Source organism: Necator americanus, chromosome X, assembly GCF_031761385.1.
Source record: "Necator americanus strain Aroian chromosome X, whole genome shotgun sequence".
Taxonomy (NCBI): domain Eukaryota; kingdom Metazoa; phylum Nematoda; class Chromadorea; order Rhabditida; family Ancylostomatidae; genus Necator; species Necator americanus.
Window position 1 is genome coordinate 6,053,537 of NC_087376.1, and position 21,048 is coordinate 6,074,584.

Here is a 21,048-nt window from a genome sequence, read left to right on the forward strand (position 1 = left end):
TATTATTATCATTTCATTCTTTTGTAGATCATTATTTTTATGTAACATTGTGACGATCGTGCACGAAGCTCGGAAAAGAACAGGTCAGGGCGAGATGTCTCCTGGAAGCAGGGGAGATTCAAGGCGCATTCGAGCTATCTACGCAAATATCCTAGCAATCTTGGGGTAAAATGTAGTGGCGAGGGAGTAAACAGTGACGTCTTTATTTTTGGAAGTAAATAATTGAGTCAATCGGGCTAAGGTCTAAGCAATAGTCTTGGAGGATCTATGACATATAGAGTAAGAGAAACTAAGAGTTACTAAGAGAAAAAAGAAAGTTAAAACGTCGAGAAATAAGGGCGTCAGTGAGTGCCTCCCCCCTTCCCCCCATCTGATTTGACGTTGTCTCTTTCCGATTACTTGTGAATAAAGTTTTTTTTTTGAGTTTGCTTCAGTTGAATACTGATATTTGTCATTTAAATACTTTATCGAATTAAAAGTATCTTGGAATATTGTATTTCACAGCCGCTCTATTACGACTGTTTACTAATCGACTGTAAAATCAACTCCATGGATATATCCTTACCAGTAATTCCACTGGTGGAATCGCGAACATTACCGTGGTTTTGGAAGTATTACCGCCCATATTGACAGTTTCAAGGATATATCATGCTCTCAGTGACCATTTCTTATCAATTTAACCTCGGCACAGGAGTTAGAGTAGAGTCAAAACGACATGAAGCGCGTAGGCGGTTGCGCTCGATGCGGTGCGGTGGAGCGTAGCGGTTAGGATTGAATGAGGGCCTTTGCTAACACCGTTCATCGCTGCGATTAGCGATCGTCCCACTTCGATTCCAACCTCTATCCGAACCGTGAGGAAGAATTATGTCGTTTTTAGCCGACTATACAATGCCTGGATCTTTCCCAGTATTTTTATTGGACCCGTTGTAGATTTTGTTCGATGGATTTCATATGCAATTATGATGTTGGTAGTTTTTTTTGAAACTATGATCTGTAAGGTCAAATCCGAAGAGTATTGATTTCGGAGTTATTTGGTACCATTCTTGTTTATCCAACACTTTCAGAACCATGACAATCAAGTACGACCCTGCGAGAATGAGATATGATCCTGAGAAAATGAGAATACACATTCATTACTTGCGAAAAATTGAAATCTTCTATGATCTAGGTAATCTTCTACGGATGTTTTGTGTTGCATCTACTTTTTTACGTTAACCCCTTCTTAAAATCATTTCTGTACGTTGAATTTTGTGGGAAATCTCAGAGCTCGCATATCTGAAAAAGATACAATCCGAATGTACTCAAGTGATGGAAGCGATTTCTGAACTAGAAACGAATCCTACCGAGGAATTATTCGAAGAGATTGGTCGTAGCATCGACAGCATGGTGAATGAAATTCAATTGAAGTTCGAATAAAATCCATGTTAATCGATCACCACTTACGTAGATGAAAGAAATGAGCGATCTCTCTCGTTTAGAAATCCATGTTCAAGATCTTCAATCTGCTTGGATTCTTGAAAGATCTCGCCAAGGAGCTCGCGGATCGCTATCAACCGTTCAGCTATGGACGTCGCACTTTTTCCTCGTGTATTTCTTAGCTTATTTCCCTTTCCTGGGATTGAATTCTGAGTTCTGACATCAGATCCTGTTCACTTATGTCTCCCAGTTCCGGTTCTTTCATCACGTTCTTTTCTTTTTTTCGTTTTTTTTTCCTTTCGTAAAGAGCAGAACCTACTAATCACTAGACGACTGCGTGTTGATAAAAGTTATCTTTTGCGTTATATTGCGTTCTATTATTCAGAACGTAGCCAGTGCGTGCTATTACCGTAATGTGGCCGTCTATTCTCCCTTTTTTAATGTTGCTCTTTCTCTATTTGTCCGAGTTTGTGTTTATCCCTCGGTTTTGAATTTTTGTGAATAATAAAGAGTAAATACTGAGATTAAAGTATGTACACTTCTCTGTATTTGTAGGTGTCTGAGCGTCAGATGTTTTGGTAGATGATTCCTGACAGTTGCTGATGTATCCTAGATGACATAGCTCATAAGATGTTGTATGGAGTGCGTTGACATCTCATTTTCATTCTCATGACACCTATTTACAGGAAATGAAGTGTTTATGGATGGGTAGTTGTGAATCAAGCATTATAAATAGTGCTTGTATAGTTTTTTTTCAATAAACTAGAAACATTTTGACAACTTAAACTAAATTTCAATTAACGTTCCTTAGTACCGTTGAGAAGAGCTGCGAGGGCATTCACTAAATGCTAAGCGAAATCTTGTAAACACTAAACTTCTTTTTATTGTTACTAGTCTATACGGTACAAGAAACAGAAACGAAGTGAGAATTCACTCTTATATTTTCATGTCTATAAAAATAACACTCCTAAGGAGCATCATCCGAAAAATCGGATGCCACCATAACAGTTCATAAGTATTTCCTTTTTTTCTTACTTCTATTCAGAAGAAAATGTATTGTCAGGACCTCTTAAACTCTGTACACAGAGCCATATGATCAAAATTAACGCAGAGTGCCACTTGTCTCTATGAAGTCACAGATATGACCTAAAATGAAGTTGAAGGGAGCAACTCATGAAGTTCCCAGCCGTGTTTTATAGGTTTCAAATGGGTAGTAATATCACGAGGAAAGGACTACGAACTTCTGGGAAACGAGACTCTCAGTGAAATGTTTAAACTGTCGGTGAAAAGCTTACAATTATAACCCGCACCATCGCATACTTCACACGAGTTCGGTAAGTTTTCAATCCATAAGGAATTTTACGGGAGGTATGTAATTGGGGAGAAGTCACTTCAAATTTTCAAGCTATATATTTGGAAATCTTGAAAATTCAACGCCCTTCAATAAACAGTGGAGGACATGGAAAAATAGATTACATTGTGGATATCACGAAGAAAGGACTACGAAATCCTGGAGAACGAGATTATTCGTGAGATATTCAAATTAGCACTGAAAACCTCATAATTGTAATCCGTGCCAATGCATACTTTATGAGAAAGATTGTGAAACATAACTGAGGAGCCGCCCTGATAAAATATACAGATCTTTGGATTTTAAAGGCATCACCCCACGAATCTGAGGTGGTACGGATTTCAGGTGGAGTATTCGTATACGGGATGGGAGACTATGGAGAAGGAGTGATTCCGTCCATTTCTTCCTAACTGCCGTAAAAAACGGTCCGGAAGATACGGCTTCAGGCGTTCTAGCGCACTATTTTCTACAGAGAGTTCGACTGGAGCCAGCCTTCTGCAGCGCCGCATCTTCCGGGCCGTTTTTTATGGCAATTAGGAAGGAATGGACGGAATCATCCCCCCCCCCCCCCCTCCATAATCTACGATCTCGTATACGATTACTCCACCTGAAATTAGTACCACCTCAGATTCGTGGGGTGATGCCTTTAAAGAAAAGGAAAAGATCTTCTCTTCCACCTACCTAGGACGACCATCCACTATTGAATATATGATGGCTGCAACTATTTCTTCTGCAGATTTACATCGTTAAATCCTGTTCTGTTAATGCTGTTAATTCCGAGCGCAAATTTTATACTATTATCGGTCCTCCGATTCAGAGTTATACTTGTGGTAATTGTTTTAACAGTAAGTACTATGATAGTAGCTAGTGATAAAAAGGATAGTAATACATTTAGCACAATGGATGCTCGTTCTAACAACGTGAAATCTGTAGATACAGGCATTTTAATAGGACAGAAAAGAGTCGTACTTCTCCACCTCGAAAATCCTTCATATCCTATAATCGACCACCCATTGTCGATTACATGACAAGAGGGGGCGTGTGGCTAATCGAAAAGAAACTTTTAAAACAGTTAGTACAAGGATAATTCTTTATTTGGGAACTGACAGTATGAGATATGTGTCTGCATGAACTTCAAAGATGTAAATCTGTAGTAAAAGTTATTGCAACGCTAAAAACGGTGTTCAAAATGGCGCCACAGTGGTCACAGTGGAGCGGGTCCTGGAACGATAGCAGCCATGCGACTGGTAGATAGCGCTTCTGAGATTTTCTCGATTGTTCTATCACTGAATAGATTACGATGGGGTGGGGGGGGATCCTATGTTTGTACTATGGACTTCTGGCAAACATCTTCTCCGTTTCGACTCCTCCTTTCGCTGTTATGCGTCAAAGTTTGACATTTTCGCTTTGAATTAGCCATTTCATCAGGAGTTGTGGCCTTCGCAGCTGTTTTCTTTGTGTGCGGTTCGCTTTAGGGTCCCAAAATTACTCTTGTATGTCTCTGGCTTCTGTTTACACTTGTTTTTCTATCCATGTCTTTCACCGACTCCAATTGTGACATCCCGGTTAAAACTTTAACTTTTTTAAAATTCTTACAGTTGGACCCTTCCTTTACTCTAGAATAATGGTGAATTCACCTCCTATACTCAAACGCTGTTCTTATTTTAATTGTCTAACGGAAATGAGCTCGTCAGTAGCTCAAAGTACTGCGGCTGTACTACTGACAGATGGCTCCAGATAGCGTCAGGAAGGCGTCTAAGGTGATATCTCCTTGTCACCTGAGTTTTACCAGTCTTACCTACATAATTGCGCATCTGTCAGACAAGAAATTAGCCTTAAAACCAAAAAATCCCATTTGCAAATGAGCGTGGGCGTAGTCGGAGGTTTGAATTGTGTTTTAGTCCCGCCGCGACCACTACGGTCATTTGACCAACGAGGGCGGAGGTCAGTCTCAAATGTTCACTCTTTCTGTGCGGTCGGCTTCATCCTCTCTGAGGCTTCTTTGTCTATCATCACCATTTTGCTCGTATTTCTGTTTTCTTTTCTCTTTTCTTTCCCTATCTCTGTCCTACTGTCATCCTCTACGTAGTAGCGCGCCACGCGTGGGCGGTCGCGCTATCGTTTGGGGGTCTCTGCGAGGGCGTAGTAGGTATAATCGCTCGCTCACTTTTGCAATCAGCGTTCTTTATTTTTCATTTTCTCGCAGTTTGCGCCTACTTTGTCGGAACCTTTGCTCTGTATGGAAGAAAAATCTACTCACATCTGTTTCTACCTAAGTTTTTTCATAACTTCACTGTTTCTGCCTGTCCCCTTCCATAACTTCCACTTATTCTTCTTGTTTAATGTTTTTTTAAACAAGTACTTCTTCTTTTCTTACAGTAACGATACTTTTTTCAGCTTATCAATCTCAACCTTTGATGCTATGGCTGAACACGAGTTCCCATACGACTACTTCGAAGAGTACGTGCCCGTTTGCGATGTTGTTCCATCTCCAGCTGAGACTGAAGGTGAAACTCAACCATTCAGATCGCTTTTTGCTTTAGGCATGTTTTGTTTTCAGGGAACCAAAAGAGCTTCGAAGAAACGGTCATGGAGCTGAGTGACCCTATCGGAGAAGTGTCTTCAGATTCTTACTCCCTGACCTCGCAGACGGGAAGTGTTCCTCCGTCGCGTCGCATTTCCTCCGCTTCCATGTCAGACTCATTCACGCGACAGCCAACTGTTTATCATGGGGAACGCTACGATGCTGCTGTCCGGGCTCTCGCGGCTTCCAGGTCAAATTCATCTACGCGCCAGCAGGTTGCCCCCGTTGGAGAACGCTTCGATGTAACTGTCCAATTCCCCAAACGACCTCTCGGTGGTGAAGTTGTTCGTGTGAAGTGTGGAAGGAAGGTTAAAACTTTGGTACATTATCTACTATCCATTATAAGGAAGACAGAAGCCGAGGATACGAAGCAGCATCGCAGCATCAAGATCAGTTTGAGTGAATTTGTGAAAAGAATCATCATGGTAAGTATTTTAATATTTAGCTCTCAAGTACAACTTTTGGCGGTACTATCGCCTACAAAGCAATTTTTGGGCCTTCCGAACGCCCATTATCCTCCAGCGTGAGGTGTGACCATGATCGACTGACCAATGAGGAGCCGCAACACGGACGTGGTCTACGGTAGTGCACTTTGTTCGGGCGCTCACACGTTGAGAGCACATGCCGGCAAATCGGATAATATGGTAGTCGAGGCCGCACACGCAGCTGCTGCAAACCGCTGCGAATGTCCTGGCATCCCTGTTTATTCTCGATTTCTACATAACCTCTAAAAAATAATCAAAGAGTAGCTTCTTCACGTGAAATGCCCTAGGATGTAGAATGTATCCGTTACCAAAACACAGAGGATGTCATCAACGGAGCTATACATAAAATGCAAGATGAATTCTCCGAGTTCTAATGAAGTTATTTGACTTCTTGTCATATCAGATGAACTCTTCTTTACGGATTACATCTCACAAGCGATATTTATGAATCGCCGTGCATGCTTCTTGCATGCTGGTCCCAACTTTGTATCCCTCGTTGTACTATTTGCTCCTCAGAAATCTGATGCGCTATGAAAGAAAATGAAATGAAGTATAGAGATGACGTCATGAATCGCTCTTTTTTTCTCTCCAGACAGGATTTCTTTTGCCGAGGGGATCCATCACCCTACACCGTACCACATTTTTCAATCAAAGCGCGGCGGAGGTGAGAATGAACCTCATTCACTTTTTTCATCTAGGTTCGCCTCAGCGTTTCCGTAGCACTGCGTGCAAAGGATTAGTGTGTTCCTCAAATTCTTATTGATCCTACTGTGACAGAGCCATCGTCAACAATACAAAAAATGAACGTTCCGCACGTTTTGCTTTCAACCATCCTTAGAGGCCAACCTCTGTTATAACTCAACCAGTGATCAACACTTCTCGTGATGTTTAGTTCTCAACGCTGGAGGTTGTTTATGTTTATCTATTTTCAGTGAGTCCATCAAAAGCGACAAGATCCGATAAGATAAGGGATATTATTTGTCGCTAATTTACCGAAACATCCTTAAAGACCTCGAATTTGTCAAACACGAGGTCTTTAAGGAAGACGAGGTCGAAAATTATCCACGTGGCAGTTATGCACGTAAAATTCTCATCAGTTACAAACATGAGGTTGTGCCTTCAAAAATGTGTTGTAGATAAGCGGTGCTTATCCATTCTTAAGGCACAGCGAAAGTCCTTCCTCCTGTTTTGAAATATCGCCGTCAAACACACCAGAATTATAATTACAGTATTGTATTCGTTGTTGCATGTCTAGTTCTCACGATTACTTTTTTCAGCGAACTGTCACTGGGCACTTGAGTGCCGAGAATTTTGCTCGTGCTTTAAACAGCATAGTTAAAGTGCAAGTGGAAGATCAACACTTCATCACCTTTCTAAAGGCGTCTTTTCCTCGTCTTGCGCGTCGTTTTCTCAAAGGTATGATATTTTTAATCACCTCAATATGTAGTGAAAATTGTTCCCATTTTCAGGTGATGTGGCCATTGAGCCTTTCGTCCCTCTTCAAGCTTTGTACTCTCGCGAAGTCCTGAGAATTCCTTTTGATGGTCACTTCTTATGGGGAGTTTACCGTAGTTACTACGATAGACTTGTAAAGGTAATAGAACCACACGAACTACATTCGAATCGAATCCATGTCTAGAATTTGCGGGATAATTGATATGAGAAATTGCCAACTTGAAAAGAAGGTTCTATCTAAAAACAACATTTTACAAGCTTTTCGCTAAATCTGGAAAGTTTTTACTTGGAAATGAGTTAGTTGCTTAACAGGGATTGTTGTAGAGGGACTGAAAAACTGGTGGTTATCTTGTTGATGGAATAATTAGGAAAATTTTGACAGTAACAGTATGGCTGCATTGTGATCAACCAAACAAAGCTGAACTCATTAGATTTCTAAGAAAAACCAATCTCCGAAGAAACACCTAAAAATCTACTACTGACATCGAAGCTCTCGTAGAATATATCTTACTGATTTATACAAAAAGAGATTTTTCAAACACAATTCAGAATGGTGAAGCGCCACCGATTTCTCCGTACTCGAGTCACACTCCAACTAGAGCCAATGTTTTTGAAAGCGACTCGGAATCCGCACTTGCCGAAGGATTTGCGAGTCCAGAAACGAATAGTTTATTCGAGATGGAGGTAATGTTGCAAATGTTTGGAAAAACATGTATGCATGTCAATAATTCAATTCTACGTCTACGCTGTTGATTGATCGAAATTGCACATCTCCAACCAAGCATTTCATCCCTTCCGGATCGATTAATTAACAACAAATGTTTATGAAAAGACAAGAAAATTGACTTCGCACATTCTCCCACGCGTAGCTGTATAGCGTCCATAAATTTTAACGATTCTGCATCAAAGTTGAATGCGCAAGGATATTCCAAACGGATTGATCAATGTCAAGCAGTTTATCCTTATTTGAGCCATGTCGGCCCTTCACTGGATCTATCCTCGATAATTCATTTCTTGATCCGGCGAAAGTGAAAGAGCTTTTTTGGAGCAAATTGGGTGAATATGCCCAAATCGCCGACGAGGTGAGATTCGTCGCCCTATGGCAATTCTAACTACTTTTTTCTTTCTCTTCAAGGCTGTTCTCCTAGTATCAGAGGCGGCCAGGAACTATACTGAAGATGTAATTATTAAAGTCAGGGATTTTGCAGAACATCGAATGATGCCGGAAAGGTTCGTCTCAGTAAGTATTCTTATTCCTGTTCGTAACATCCACTAACTGTAGCCCAGGAATCTTTTCTGCATTTGAATCGCCCGCCCACAGTCCAACAGCACAGGAGTCGATAAAGGAAACGGATAGTTGTACCGGAGAAGAGAAGGAAGCTGAGGAAGCTGACAAGACGGATGCGATAGGAAGTGAAAGTCAAGGAGAAGACGCAAGCGAAGACCTTAAGCAAGATGCGGAGGTACAGTTGATTTTTCTGAAACGCAGATATAGTCGCTGCTTAGGCGAATAATGAACCACTGTATTGCCAGCACTAGAGTACGATGCCTCCTGAGACGACTATCTCGGAGATGCGCGTGTTTTTTAGTGGTCACAAACGTTTGAAGTGCAACCTACTTTTCTTTAATTTGAAATGAAAAACTGGAACAAGAGAATTGTTAGGAATTGTTTGAAGAGTTTGCATTTCTCAAAAGGTGATAAAGGACGGTGATACCTACTCAATTAGGGTACTTCAGTGCCTCTTCCTCACTGATCGTGCGGGTCGCAGTTCGTTCCCAGTCGTTCTTTTCTCAAGCAATCCTCATCCAAGATGTTCCTACGTTTCGTATCTTGATAAGGTTCTTGGGATGTATCCCTCTCAACTAGTCTGTTTGTCCTGTAACACATAGGCCCATCTTCTTGGCATTCTTTTTCGAGGGCATTTCCAATCTTTCGAGATCCATTCTTAAGTTCTCTTAGTCCATTAAGCGTCAATTCTTTAAGGAATCTGAGCAATTCATTTACGCTTAGTCTTCTATGCATTCTTTTGAGCTCTAAGAGAGAACACTTTACATTAAGATGGACTTGCAAAACTCGTCCAGGTGTTCTATGTGCTAATTAAGTTTTAAAAGGCACCTTTCCAATTCTTCGTGGATGGCAGGTAACTTCTTAGACATGACAGGAAGATCTGTCCATATTTTCGCTGCACAAGAGAACGCTTTAAGAACTTTATTCGATCAGATGAGCCCGAAAGTCTGGGTCCGTCAGTTGTTCCTTATTCCTGACACATGAAACGCTGTCTCATTCTTCTTTTCAGATCTTCAAGTCGCTCTCTATCTCCGTAAAACATAAGAGGCACATGTGTGACCAAGTGTTCGTAACTTGGAAACTTTAAAATTGCATTCTTCTGTTTTTGCCGTAGAGGATCTTCATGATTTGTGTCTTCCTTTGTTTGTTTGCAGTTCTATCCTCTTCCCTGCTTTGTTTAATTCTTTGGTTATCGTCTCTGCTTCACTGATCGAGGAGAGAACGATGGTGCCTGCGAAACGAAGGCTTGAGAGAAATCAACCTCAACACGTATGATCCTTTCTTCTCGAGCAAGTGATTTCATTGTCCATTGTAATGCAAACGTGAACAGCTTCGGCAATTAAGTATCGCCTAGTCGTGTCACCTTTCCAGTGGGAACGATGAGCGAACGGTAAAAGAGCTCTTTGTACTGTTGCATCAATCGCAGAAATTGGTTAACATCCTCGCAACCTCCATTACACTCGAAACGAACTGCATTTGATCCATGCAGCTGAAACAATTACGGAATTCAGCTTGTTCTTGAGCTTGGGCTTTATCCAGCGTACTTGATGTGTTGTAAGATTAATCTTCGTGAACACTTCGTATAAGATGTTCAAGTTTATAGGAAGGTAGTTTCGAAGGCCCTCCCGGTCATATTTCTAGTTAACGAGAACAGTTTGAGAGATCTTCCAGTGGTCTGCGATCCTTTCTTTATGAAGATAGGACGTCATTTCCGCCGGTATAATTATATGGAGATGACCACCATCTCGAAAAAAGCCTGACGATATAAAATCGGATCCAGAGGCTGTGCCAGATTTCATGCTCTTCGTCGCAACTCGTACATCCAAAGTAACAATTGGGAGGTGGAATTTCACCGGCGGGGATGCTTAGGCTTGACAAAGAAGTTCAGGGACAGGTAAGGTCCAAGCAGACCTATTAGTAACTATTTCCAGCACACGACGAGATGAAGAGCAAATTGTATTTTCATTCAACTAGGCTGAAACACTATATTCTTGAAGATCCCTGCGTCACTTCATTGGACTTGTCCTTCTTTGCGGTGCCTCCAGAATTTCCTTCTTGCGGTATTAGGAATGATCCCCCGCAGTTCTTTTTTGTGGCTGATTTTTGCCTCCAATCGCCAAATATATGTTGTATTCGTGCAATCGTCATATACAACTCCTTCCCACCTTCCTCTTCCAAAAGAGATGATCTTTTCCATACTGTGGCGAATCATATCTTCGCGGAGACAGTGATGAGAACCACTGCATAAGTATGGTAGTGCTGCAGCATAAAGTAGATGCTACCCCCGATCAGTATGTGATCGATCACGAGTCGTTGTATTTACGTTTGCTGAAGACTATTTTACCTCATCAGTAGACACTTTTGATCCTCTGACCCAAATCTTCCGATCCTGTATTCTCCTTCTGTAGCCCTTCATAGTTTGAAGTTAAAACCTCACAACAAAATTGCAGCTCTCGTTCCGGATCACTTTCTCCAGCTCGCAGAACATGTCCACTTCAGATTCATCAGCCTCTGCTCTGATGTGTTCTATCGACGATGCTTAGGATTTTTCCTAGCGCAGAGGCGAAGAACGATTAGACGAAATGATAAATTCTCTTTACAATCGAAGAGATGAATTTTTCCTACATTTCCTAATGGGCTTCTCCGTGAATAACGACTGTACTTTTATTCATCCTTCTCGTTTCACTTCTTGTCTCTTACAGAACAATCAAGTGGAATTTCATGTTTTTCCAATTCCGACAAGCTTGATGTAAGTCGGCTCCTGAAGACACTATTCTCGCGTAGCTCAAGCAAAATCTTAAGCTGTCTCCATGGCGAATTGCAGTTGCATCGCTTTGGTCCAGAATCAAAAACGTCCTGAGCAAATTAAGAGTAAGCTGCCTCTTTCCAGTCGCCGTACCGCGCGACATCTAAGACTACAGAGTTCAATGTGCAGAGTAGGTACTGAGGCAGTTCGCGTACTGGAGCGGCTTGTATATTCTGGTCGTACTTATGTAGGGAAGCTTTCCAGTGCGAGCTTAGCTCTCACTACTGGTCGTCTCCAACCCATATGGCTCAGGGAACCACACTGAGACATGACTCAGTGAGGAATCTTGGCAGTGGTTTACTTTTACCCTCTGCTACCACCGTTCTGTAGTTTGCGATGGTCCACCTCGATTCCAACCGCTATCTCCGTCGCGCCGCCTCGAGCGCAACCGCTTACGTAACTGCACCGTGCTTCATTTCCTTTTGACCCGACTATAGTTCTCGATTCCCGGAAAGCCGTTGAAGCCGGAAATTTCAAATCCTTTCTCAACGAAGTCAAACCGTGCCACTATGGGACGGTAAACCGTTGTGGAAGAGGGTATGTTAAGAAAGAGCGACACTGTTCTATATTTGACGAATATATTTACATGTCTTCAAATCTAAAAGAACGATTTTATGCTCACACCCCGTTACTGATGACGACCAAATTTGCAAATCTGGTTTTTATTAATCCTCAGATGTCAGGGCGATCAGAGAAAGTTACAGAAGGACGAAACTGAGGACTTGAAGGCGGAGCATACCAAGGCGGCTACAGTGGCGCCATTAAGCGCTTCTAGGGAGGACAACACGTAAGTACTCACAAAATCTGGTTTATATCTTTTATTTTTTCTGACACACACCTAGAGGCAACGACGAGATGGCTGATCCAAGCCAGCCATCCACTTCTGCCCGTGCTCCAATTGTTCATGTAACCCTTCGCGATCTGCAGGTGATGTTTGCAGCTGGTAATATCAGGTACGTAATGGAGTGAAGTCATCATCTAAGGAGGTCCCATGAATAAAAACTGCTTTTGTTTAGATCCAGAGTTGCGTTCAAGATGGCCATGGGCCCAAATATCAATGCGACCACCGGTCTATCTGAGCAGGGTATCGGTACACAGTAGGGTCCTACAGCTGCTCACAGATGGACACGTAAAACACGATGAAGAATTCTGTATTATATTATATATGTAGTTGATTTCCGAACGGTTCCTACTATTGGTAAATTATGTTAAAGTACGTTTTTTCGGCATTCATGTGTATTCTCTGTATCATGATGAATTTTCTAGTATATAATGCAGTATTTATTGAAGTCTCATTACTTTAAATGTCTGATCTTTCATCATGCATTGCCTTTGGTTAATAATTTCCCAGTAAGTGTAATTTTCTTGTTTTGTTGATGATCGTAAAATTTTTGTTCTTCTTCAACAAAATCCATGACCTGTCAAGGTATTAGCCTTGAAATCTCTGCTTTTCTTACCTTTACGGGATTTCACATATCGTTCATTTCTGTTTTTTTTTTACTCCCTTCATTACAGGAAGAATTATTTCCGATTTAGGCCGAATTATATTAAATCTTCTGTCCTTTGGTGCAGAAGATGTCAGATCTATTTCTAAGTTTCTTTTTTTTTTCTAGGAACTCATCTTAGGCCTTTGAAAATCCGAAAATTCCTCGTGTATTCAGCTCGTATTAACCTTTACTATATTATGCTTATATCGTCCTGCCTCACATCATGTAACAGGCTAACACCGCTCTAGTTTTGCTGTGATTCTTTCCCCTGTTTTTCTTGTAATATAAGATAAGAATAATATAGTTCCATTCACACATACTGAAAAGTTCATCTGGAACTATATTATGTTTATATCGTCCTGCCCCACATCATGTAACATGTCTTTTACAAAACCCCACATACCTTGTTGTTCTCAATCAAAGTTCAAGGATTGATACTCAACGGCTATACTTCGGCAAGCGATGTCATCCGCTAAGGTTAACCACCGTGATCTAGCGGATTCGAACAAAAGCATTCTTAAGAACAATTGTTCTGGGCCGCGATACAATTTGCGTGCCCGTGCGGAGGTTTGTTCTACATCGTTTCCTATAACACCTTAACCAGCGTTTTCACCAAACGTTTCAGTCGAAAGGAACGAAAGGAAACAAATCCGTGAAGTTCGCCGGCTCTACGAAGGTGTTTTTTTTTTTAATAAGTTGTTGAGCATTTTTTTCATTTCTTTTTTTGCCCTATTTTTACATCCAGGAGGCTTCGTCTGTCCGTCGTTCTATCAAAAAGGACTATGCCAAGAAAAGTACGTTTCTCATTTTAGAGTTGCATATTGTCATTAGTTCTACAGGTATAGGATTCTTTCGGTAATCCACTATGGGGGATATCTTACATATGGTGAACCTATTTTATACACTTTTGAAGCCCTTTCTCTCCTCATGACATGAACGCGAACAAGAAAACTTGGAGAATCTTTTGGGAAAAAAGCAGACGGTTACGTGAACACTTTTTCGGGGAGATGTTCATCATTACAGTGGATTCTCGGTGCACTTAACTCTACAGCATCCATTAGACGACTTCTCTGACTTCCTTTCTTGTATACTACGCCAAGTGACTGGAAATGTCTGTAAATCACAGAAATAGACCGTTAAATGTTGGACTTTCATAGGTGCTTCAGGAACGAATTGATTTTTCTTCAGATTTCAGAACTCTTTTGAGGAGAGTAAGAGATCAGGTGAACTATTTTATAGGGTTTAGCCTATGTAAAGTAAATTATGAGTAAAACTGAGCGTTTTAACAAGTGTATCCGATAATTCTAATATTTTTTAAAGTAATAGTGTTTCTAATATCATGCCATCAATTTAGTGTCGGCAATCGCGATTTTAAATATGTATTCTTCAACAATGATAGTTTTGTTCTCATAATCAAATGAAAGCAAACAGCGATAAGAATCGAGTCAAAATTACTTGTTATTCGAGTAATACTATTTAAAATTTTGTTTATTTACTCCATTCAGCGGATCCTTTCCCAGAGTACAGGGATTGCTCGTAAACATCACTAACAATCAGCTCTAAATCAGTGGTATTTTTAGCAATTTTTAATCGAAAGCTACGCGTATACATTTTTGAATGTAAATACCTCCTTTAAACTAAAAATTGGACGTTCTAACGCTTGCATTAATTAAATGATCCCTCACTATATGATGATCTCAATTCATCATCTGAACAATGAGTTATCTTTGCGGATTTAAAACCTAGAAGCTTCCAGAACACCGCCGTGCTACTCCTCATCCTCACAAGACCAAGACTGGCAGTAGTCCAACTGATACCGAGTCGACACAGGTTGTATTTTATTTTCCCATATTCGGTTTTTCGCACAGCTATAATATGTTTGAATATATATCCCTATTATATTAAGTCAATAGGAGTGCAATGCTATCATTTTTAACTATCAAACAAAAATTTAGAGTAATGGACCCATTCATGATGATACATGGAGCGGACGTTTGCGTAGCAGAACTGCTACTGTTTTTTCGGACGTAAGCGGTGGGTCAGCTTGGTCTTTTCAAATGTACTGTACACATATTCCGTTATGATAAGCGTTCACTACTCTTTCTCCACGCATATTGATTGTTTTACGGAAAATTTATTATCTATCGTTAAACTGTGCTAGCATGGTTCTTGCAGCTTCCTCGAGCGCCAGTATCCTCAAGAAGGACACTAAGAAAGACAACAAAAAGAAGAAGGTGAAGCATGTGAAGGTAACTTGTATTGCGCAAACAGTTTCATTGGCTAACTTCCTAACGCGATATCCGTAAAATTGCTTTGTTCTCTAACGCGATATCTTCAAGAAGTTCCGTAATTAGTAATGATTTTAGATCGAGGGGAACTGGACGAACCGTCTTCGCGAACGTCACTGAACGTCGCAATTCAAATCTTTCTACCATTCCACTTGAATGCCTATGTTTTTTCCATACCTTAACGCGGCAAGCGGTGTTCTAGCGTTTCATTCAAACTACAGTCGGATTAAATCGACCTAACTTATGGTGTAATTACGTTTGCGGTTGCGTTCACGTTGGGACGCTTGCTGTGCTCCAATCGGACAACAGACTTGATCAAACGTCCCAATCGGCAGTTTTGAACGTAACCACTTACACAGTTGTACCACAAGTCAAATCGTTTTAACTCGATAGATTCTTTACAGGGTACTCTTCCACAGGTTATGCGTTGGCTGTTTGCATACTTATCTTAGAGGCAATCTTTACTTCTTAGTGGAGTTCATTAGGATAGCTTTTGGAAATATGACCATCTTTTCAAATTTCAAAAATCTCCCTGAGTCATTCCTTATTTTACATGTGCGGAAGCAGAGCGTGAACTGAATGGAAAGGTGGTTAAGTGAAAAAAAAAATCATTCTGGTTGCCCTAATGTGAACACTTGTAACAGCCAGCGCAAGGAGCTTTCATCACACACCTTTCTCATCACATCCGATTTGTGTTCAACATTAATTTTGGATCTCCTCAGTACAGGTCATTCATTCTCTCTGATTTTGTTGCGGATATCTCCAGAATATCCTTCTGATATGTTATTTTCACTTGTCGCTACTATTAATTTTTTTTCTCCGTAGAAAGTCATTAAAATCTTTCTGGTTTCATGTTCTCTAATGTGATAAGTCAACTGCCTTCTGAATTTCTTTCGCTAGCATCCGCTTGTCCTGTCGCTTAGGTTGGAATTATATGTGTTTTCATGCTGTTTTTCTTTTTGTTTCCATATCGTAGATGTATGTGTTCTCTATCTGCATTTACTCGTTCTCGTGAGCGTGAAATGAAGCATATTTGTTGTTATCTTCTTGTCCACAGACAAATGATGTGATGTTTCACATATATCAGCTTAAGTCGAAAAAAAACAAGTTTCAATTTTTGGTGGAGGAATTCCTACTTGCTTTGGTCTCCCCACTGTCGCTCCCAATCCTTTTATCTCGGCCGGATTAGTTAAGAATTAGGCTTACAGTGGCGTACAAGAGCGAAGGAGAACTGTTCAAAAATACTCTCGATAAATTAGAACAATTTTGCTGAGTTCTTCACCCATTTCAATGTTTTCTGAAGACACTACAACTTTTTTAATCTCCAAACTTCTTTACGACTGAAGGGCTTAGACATGATGAGAAGGAAATGCGATACTCTGAAGGGACAGAAGTGCAAAATCTACAGAACAACCAGAGACGTAGAACAGGCCATCGACTGGTTCCCAACACAAAAGAGGTCCGTATTGATGTCTCAATATAACGTCTAAGTTTTTTTGAAAACTTTTGGATGGCATTTAGGGTGAGGAAGAGTAGGGGTTGTAAAATTGTTCGTGGAAAATCGCGTGATCACATCTCTCATTAGTGTGCCGTATTTTGCAATCAAACAAAACAAGAAATGGTCAATTAGGAGAAGGATAAGATTATGAAAATGTCCTCGAGAAAGCGTTAAGAATCTACATGACATGTCACCTCATTTCGATGAAAGTCTCTCTTCTGGGACTGACCCTAGAGGAACTCCAACGCAATGGAACAACTATAAATGATAATTTTATTGTCCGATGCTCACCTTTACCATATATAGTGCTCCGGTAGTACTGATTGCACTACATATATAGGAAGTTTGAATGAAAAAGAGTGTTGAACTTATAGGAAATAGGGGCGCTGGGTTTCGGGCTTTGTTCGAATAGAAGCTTGCTTTGGTACACACTTTTGATAAAGTCGTTCACTTTTCATTAAAGGCATCATTCGACGAATCTGAGGTGGTACGGATTTCAGGTGGAGTATTCTTATAAGGGATAGTAGATTATGGGGAGGAGGGTGATTCCGTCCATTTCTTCCTAATTGCCGTAAAAACGGCCCGGGAGATACGGCTTCAGGCGTTCTGGCGCACTATTTTCTACAGGGAGTTTGACTGGAGCGCGCCAGCCTTGTGTGAAGCCTCATCTTCCGAGCCATTTTTTTTTACGGCAATTGGGAAGAAATGGACGGGATCACCCTCCTCTCCATAATCTACTTTCCCTTATAAGAATACTCAACCTGAAATCTGCACCACCTCAGATTCGTGGGGTGATGCCTTTAAGCATTCTTTAACTATTGGTCATAGTAAGAATGAAGTGAGCTGCTGCTTTATTTATCAGCAATTACGACTTATCATACAAGTACCCTATTAAATACGTACCGTATTCGCAGATGACTTACAGATGAATAGAAATGAGCAGCAGGTACATTCCGGTTGCAGTTCAATCTTAAACATTTGCGTGCGTTGTTTCGTATGTCATTAAGTTATCATTGTCATTGGTATCTGGAACGTTTATTAGTCATTGTCTGATTATTATGTACTGCCTGATCAACACCACCTACTGCATCTCGACAATCTTTGCTCCTTCAGAACATGGAGTATTACAGGTGGACTGGAATCGAATGAGAAGTTATCCGCGTTCTGCCCTTTTTCCTCATTTTCATCTCATTTAACGAAGTAAAACATTTAGATCCGTTGCTTTCTACTCTGCCTTGGACTAGAATACAAACGATGGAACAGGTTCTAGTCTTCTAGAATTTCATTGTGCTGTCCGTCTACCTATCCGTTTCCTGAACATTCACGTTCAAATGGATAGTGCAACAAAAGTAGCAGTTGTGAAGCAAATTCTCTTTCTTTTTGTATGCATCAACTAACATTTCCAAAATGTGATCTTTATGACAAATTGCTTAAAAAAGCAACGAACACAAACTTCCTCGGAACTCATGGAAAAAACGTCTAATACCTATCCACTTTCTTCAATTTTTAATTTCAAATGAGCAAGTACAGAAAATATTGTAGTTTTGAACAAGTGATGAAGGATAACTGCTCCCGAACTTTTTCACTCAAAAAGGTCCCCCTGAAATGCTTCTATTTATTACGAAAAGAAGAGATTTTTGATCCTCGAAAGAGTAAGGATTATGAGTTCGGATGCAGTTTCGAATGAGATCTCATAAAAGTTAACATTCTATGACAAAAGACGAGATGTATATCTAAACAAGAAAATGCAAGATGTGTATATGAGAAAAAAATGATGGTCAGGCGTACAACAGGTAATGAATCCTTATTGGCAACATAAATACTGGGTAGAGATTTACAGGACGTATTGTAACAGGAGTTTTTTTTACAGGATCAGCTACAACAGCAGGGTATTACTAAAACGATCTGAGTGACTTCGAAAAAATTCTAAAAAGGTGGTATTACTACAAAATATGCAAAGCAATAGATTAGAACAAACAAAAACAACAACCAAACAAGGTAAGTACAATTAATAAAAGAAAGTAGGAAAAGCTGGCTCCGAAATAAATAGTATGCAATAAAGCAAAAATAAAGATGAAAGACTCGTGCTGTAGAGAAGAGTCGAATGGACTCTTCTTGAGAAACTAAAACTCCATTTCCTCGTCGGATTCCTCATTCTTCGGCATTTCTTCGTCCGAGCAGTAGGCTCTCTTTCTGCTCATATCCAGAGGCTCTACTTGATCCTTCGTGTTTAGACTTCCGGCTACTTTCTGCTTGAAACGAAAGTTTTTTTTAAGCTAACTAGTAAAAGGGCACGAAATGGTTAGCTGTGTGGAGTTGTGGAAAAAGCATTGCCTGCACCTTTAACTTCAAAGCGCCTATTAAGTTGAGTGTTAGGTCAATTTGGTCTAAGTTTGGTTGTGTTTCCATCATGAAACAGTGCAGACGTACCGCATTGTAGGCGAAATCTGGATCCCAAAAATCGCAATCAGCACGTTCTTCCTGAAAGGAACACAGCAAAAATGTAGGAGATGCTAACTCCAACCGTTAGAAGAGGTTCAAATCTTTCTGTTTGTCCAAAACAATGCGAATTATACAATTCATTGGCATGAGTGCGTACTGATCGCCGTTAGTTACCCACTGCTACGTCAGACTTTTATTCCACAGCGCGATTGCGAGAAGGTTATTCGCACGAATGAATCAAAAGCAAGCTGAAGGGGTTATTCCACACGAAATGAGAGTGCACGTAAGTGAAATCACATTAACTGAGTTGAAACACACCCTTACCCTTTCTTCGCTGTAAATAAACAATAAGAAAACAGAAATATTAACCAACCCCAAAAAACAGTTGTTCAATGCTGTACACATCAGGCGTTTCAGAAGAATATGGCGGATTTCCAGTCATTCGTCGACCATCCTCTGACACCGTCGTGACAACATTAATAGTTTTGTCCAGTGCTCGGAAGTATTTGTCTGCTTTTCGGTAGTGCCTCGATGGTGAGTGCAACAGCTCACAAATCCTAAAAAATATTGTTTTATAATTCCACCTAGCCCTAATTACATTATAGTTTATAATCCACCTTTGCCATGTAAACGGTGCAGCTTCAAATTTAGCAGCTTTCTCCAGTATGAAATCATACATCCGTTTATTCTCTGAACCTTCACTGAGGTCGACAGAGTCAGGTCCTTCGCGTTGCCGATGCCATCGCACCATTTCATCCATGCAAGACTAGAAAATCAGAAGCTATTTGATTACATTTTGCCGACTAAGAACATGATGCGATCACCTTGATTTTCCACAAAAACGCTGGACGCACTAGTTCCCATGGTAAGCGTGATTTGCCTGTTTCCGTAACATTCTCGAAATACGCTTCAATCAATGGATCTGGATGCGTCCGAAGGGGCATAAATGACCGTCTTACCAAGTCAGACTGAAAATTTTGAACTAAAGTTCAGAAGAACTAAAGTTTCTTAAGTGCAAAGTTCATCACAAATAAGGATGGATTACTCCATTCTGCAAAATTCAGGTCACATTCAGTATTCAGTACAAAAGCTTTTCGCGAAAAATGACGTCTTTCTGGCCAAAAGGAAGTACGATCTGTGTACAGGGATTTCAAGGGACATTCACAATTAGGGCTCGCCTCTTGTGAAGCAAGTAAACTTAGTGTATACATAAAACTACAAGAGACGGATGCGGCTTCAAAGAAAAACCACATCAACAGGAAAACGTAAAAGCAACTTTTAGTATTTCCACTGCATCAAAGATGGCGACAACAATGATTATGAAAGACCATTCTTCTACAGATGAAAGAGCTGAACTGTAAAACTTGTTTTCAAGGCGATTTTATAAAATTTGCTGAATGCATAAGTAACCTCTTTTGGAACCACAAATTTTTCAAGCGCTGCTTTACATTTCGGCAATGGATCCGGCAACGGTGGTAGTTCGAACTTCAAGACATCCTCATTGTATGAAAAACCCTAGATATATGCAGCTATTTTTTAAGTATAAAAATCTGACTACTCTTGGGGTAATCTAAAACAAACCTCAAATCCTTGACTTTGCGGTTTCTCTTCTGTTTGAGGATTTCCGTCTGTTGCTGGATCAAGAGACTTCAACTGTTCATCATCGGCTCGTTGACTCATTGCAAACTATCGGACTCTGCTGATAATGAAGAAAAAACGTGAACATCGCTTAATTAACAAGGCTGACGTACTCAAGAAGGATGGATACCTCCTCAGAAAGGTTGGAACTTCTGCAAAAAAGTAAACTGCACATCAAAACAATATTTATTTCGACAATGACTTCGACACCGTAAATGAAAAGAAGATAATAATTTTCTATCTAGCAGCCTAAAGGCCAAACAGAATCGAACACAATCCCCGACGTTTGAGGTTTATTCAATTACAACTC

At 40.4% G+C, this 21,048-nt stretch overlaps 3 protein-coding genes across 6 annotated transcripts; 2 read left to right on the plus strand and 1 right to left on the minus strand.

Moving 5' to 3' along the window:
* Window positions 1-1,068: 1,068 nt before the first annotated feature.
* RB195_021599 (uncharacterized protein) lies at window positions 1,069-12,486 on the plus strand (the record flags this gene model as incomplete). Of its 3 annotated transcripts, XM_064208431.1 has the most annotated exons (14): window positions 1,069-1,168; window positions 1,265-1,386; window positions 1,479-1,555; window positions 5,165-5,274; window positions 5,328-5,776; window positions 7,114-7,252; window positions 7,306-7,430; window positions 7,841-7,975; window positions 8,263-8,373; window positions 8,427-8,521; window positions 8,574-8,754; window positions 12,090-12,172; window positions 12,228-12,338; window positions 12,402-12,486. In XM_064208431.1, the coding sequence occupies 14 exons, from the start codon at window positions 1,069-1,071 to the stop codon at window positions 12,484-12,486; spliced, it is 1,923 nt and encodes a 640-aa protein (XP_064064310.1). The 3 variants fall into 3 exon arrangements, with proteins under 3 accessions (XP_064064310.1, XP_064064311.1, XP_064064312.1); XM_064208430.1 differs by lacking the exons at window positions 1,069-1,168; window positions 1,265-1,386; window positions 1,479-1,555 and adding an exon at window positions 3,792-3,838; XM_064208429.1 differs by lacking the exons at window positions 5,165-5,274; window positions 5,328-5,776; window positions 7,114-7,252; ... (6 more) ...; window positions 12,228-12,338; window positions 12,402-12,486 and having other exon boundaries at window positions 1,479-1,598.
* Window positions 12,487-13,334: 848 nt separating this feature from the next.
* On the plus strand, window positions 13,335-15,280 carry RB195_021600 (uncharacterized protein; the record flags this gene model as incomplete). Its single annotated transcript, XM_064208432.1, has 7 exons — window positions 13,335-13,439; window positions 13,498-13,548; window positions 13,618-13,666; window positions 14,629-14,702; window positions 14,828-14,906; window positions 15,048-15,121; window positions 15,239-15,280. The coding sequence occupies 7 exons, from the start codon at window positions 13,335-13,337 to the stop codon at window positions 15,278-15,280; spliced, it is 474 nt and encodes a 157-aa protein (XP_064064313.1).
* Window positions 15,281-18,781: 3,501 nt separating this feature from the next.
* Window positions 18,782-20,780, minus strand: RB195_021601 (uncharacterized protein; the record flags this gene model as incomplete). Of its 2 annotated transcripts, none has more annotated exons than XM_064208433.1 (7): window positions 18,782-18,910; window positions 19,089-19,139; window positions 19,474-19,657; window positions 19,718-19,866; window positions 19,925-20,068; window positions 20,511-20,615; window positions 20,682-20,780. In XM_064208433.1, 7 exons carry the CDS (start codon window positions 20,778-20,780, stop codon window positions 18,782-18,784), a joined length of 861 nt encoding a protein of 286 aa, XP_064064314.1. The 2 variants fall into 2 exon arrangements, with proteins under 2 accessions (XP_064064314.1, XP_064064315.1); XM_064208434.1 differs by having other exon boundaries at window positions 18,999-19,139.
* Between the last annotated feature and the right edge of the window lie 268 nt (window positions 20,781-21,048).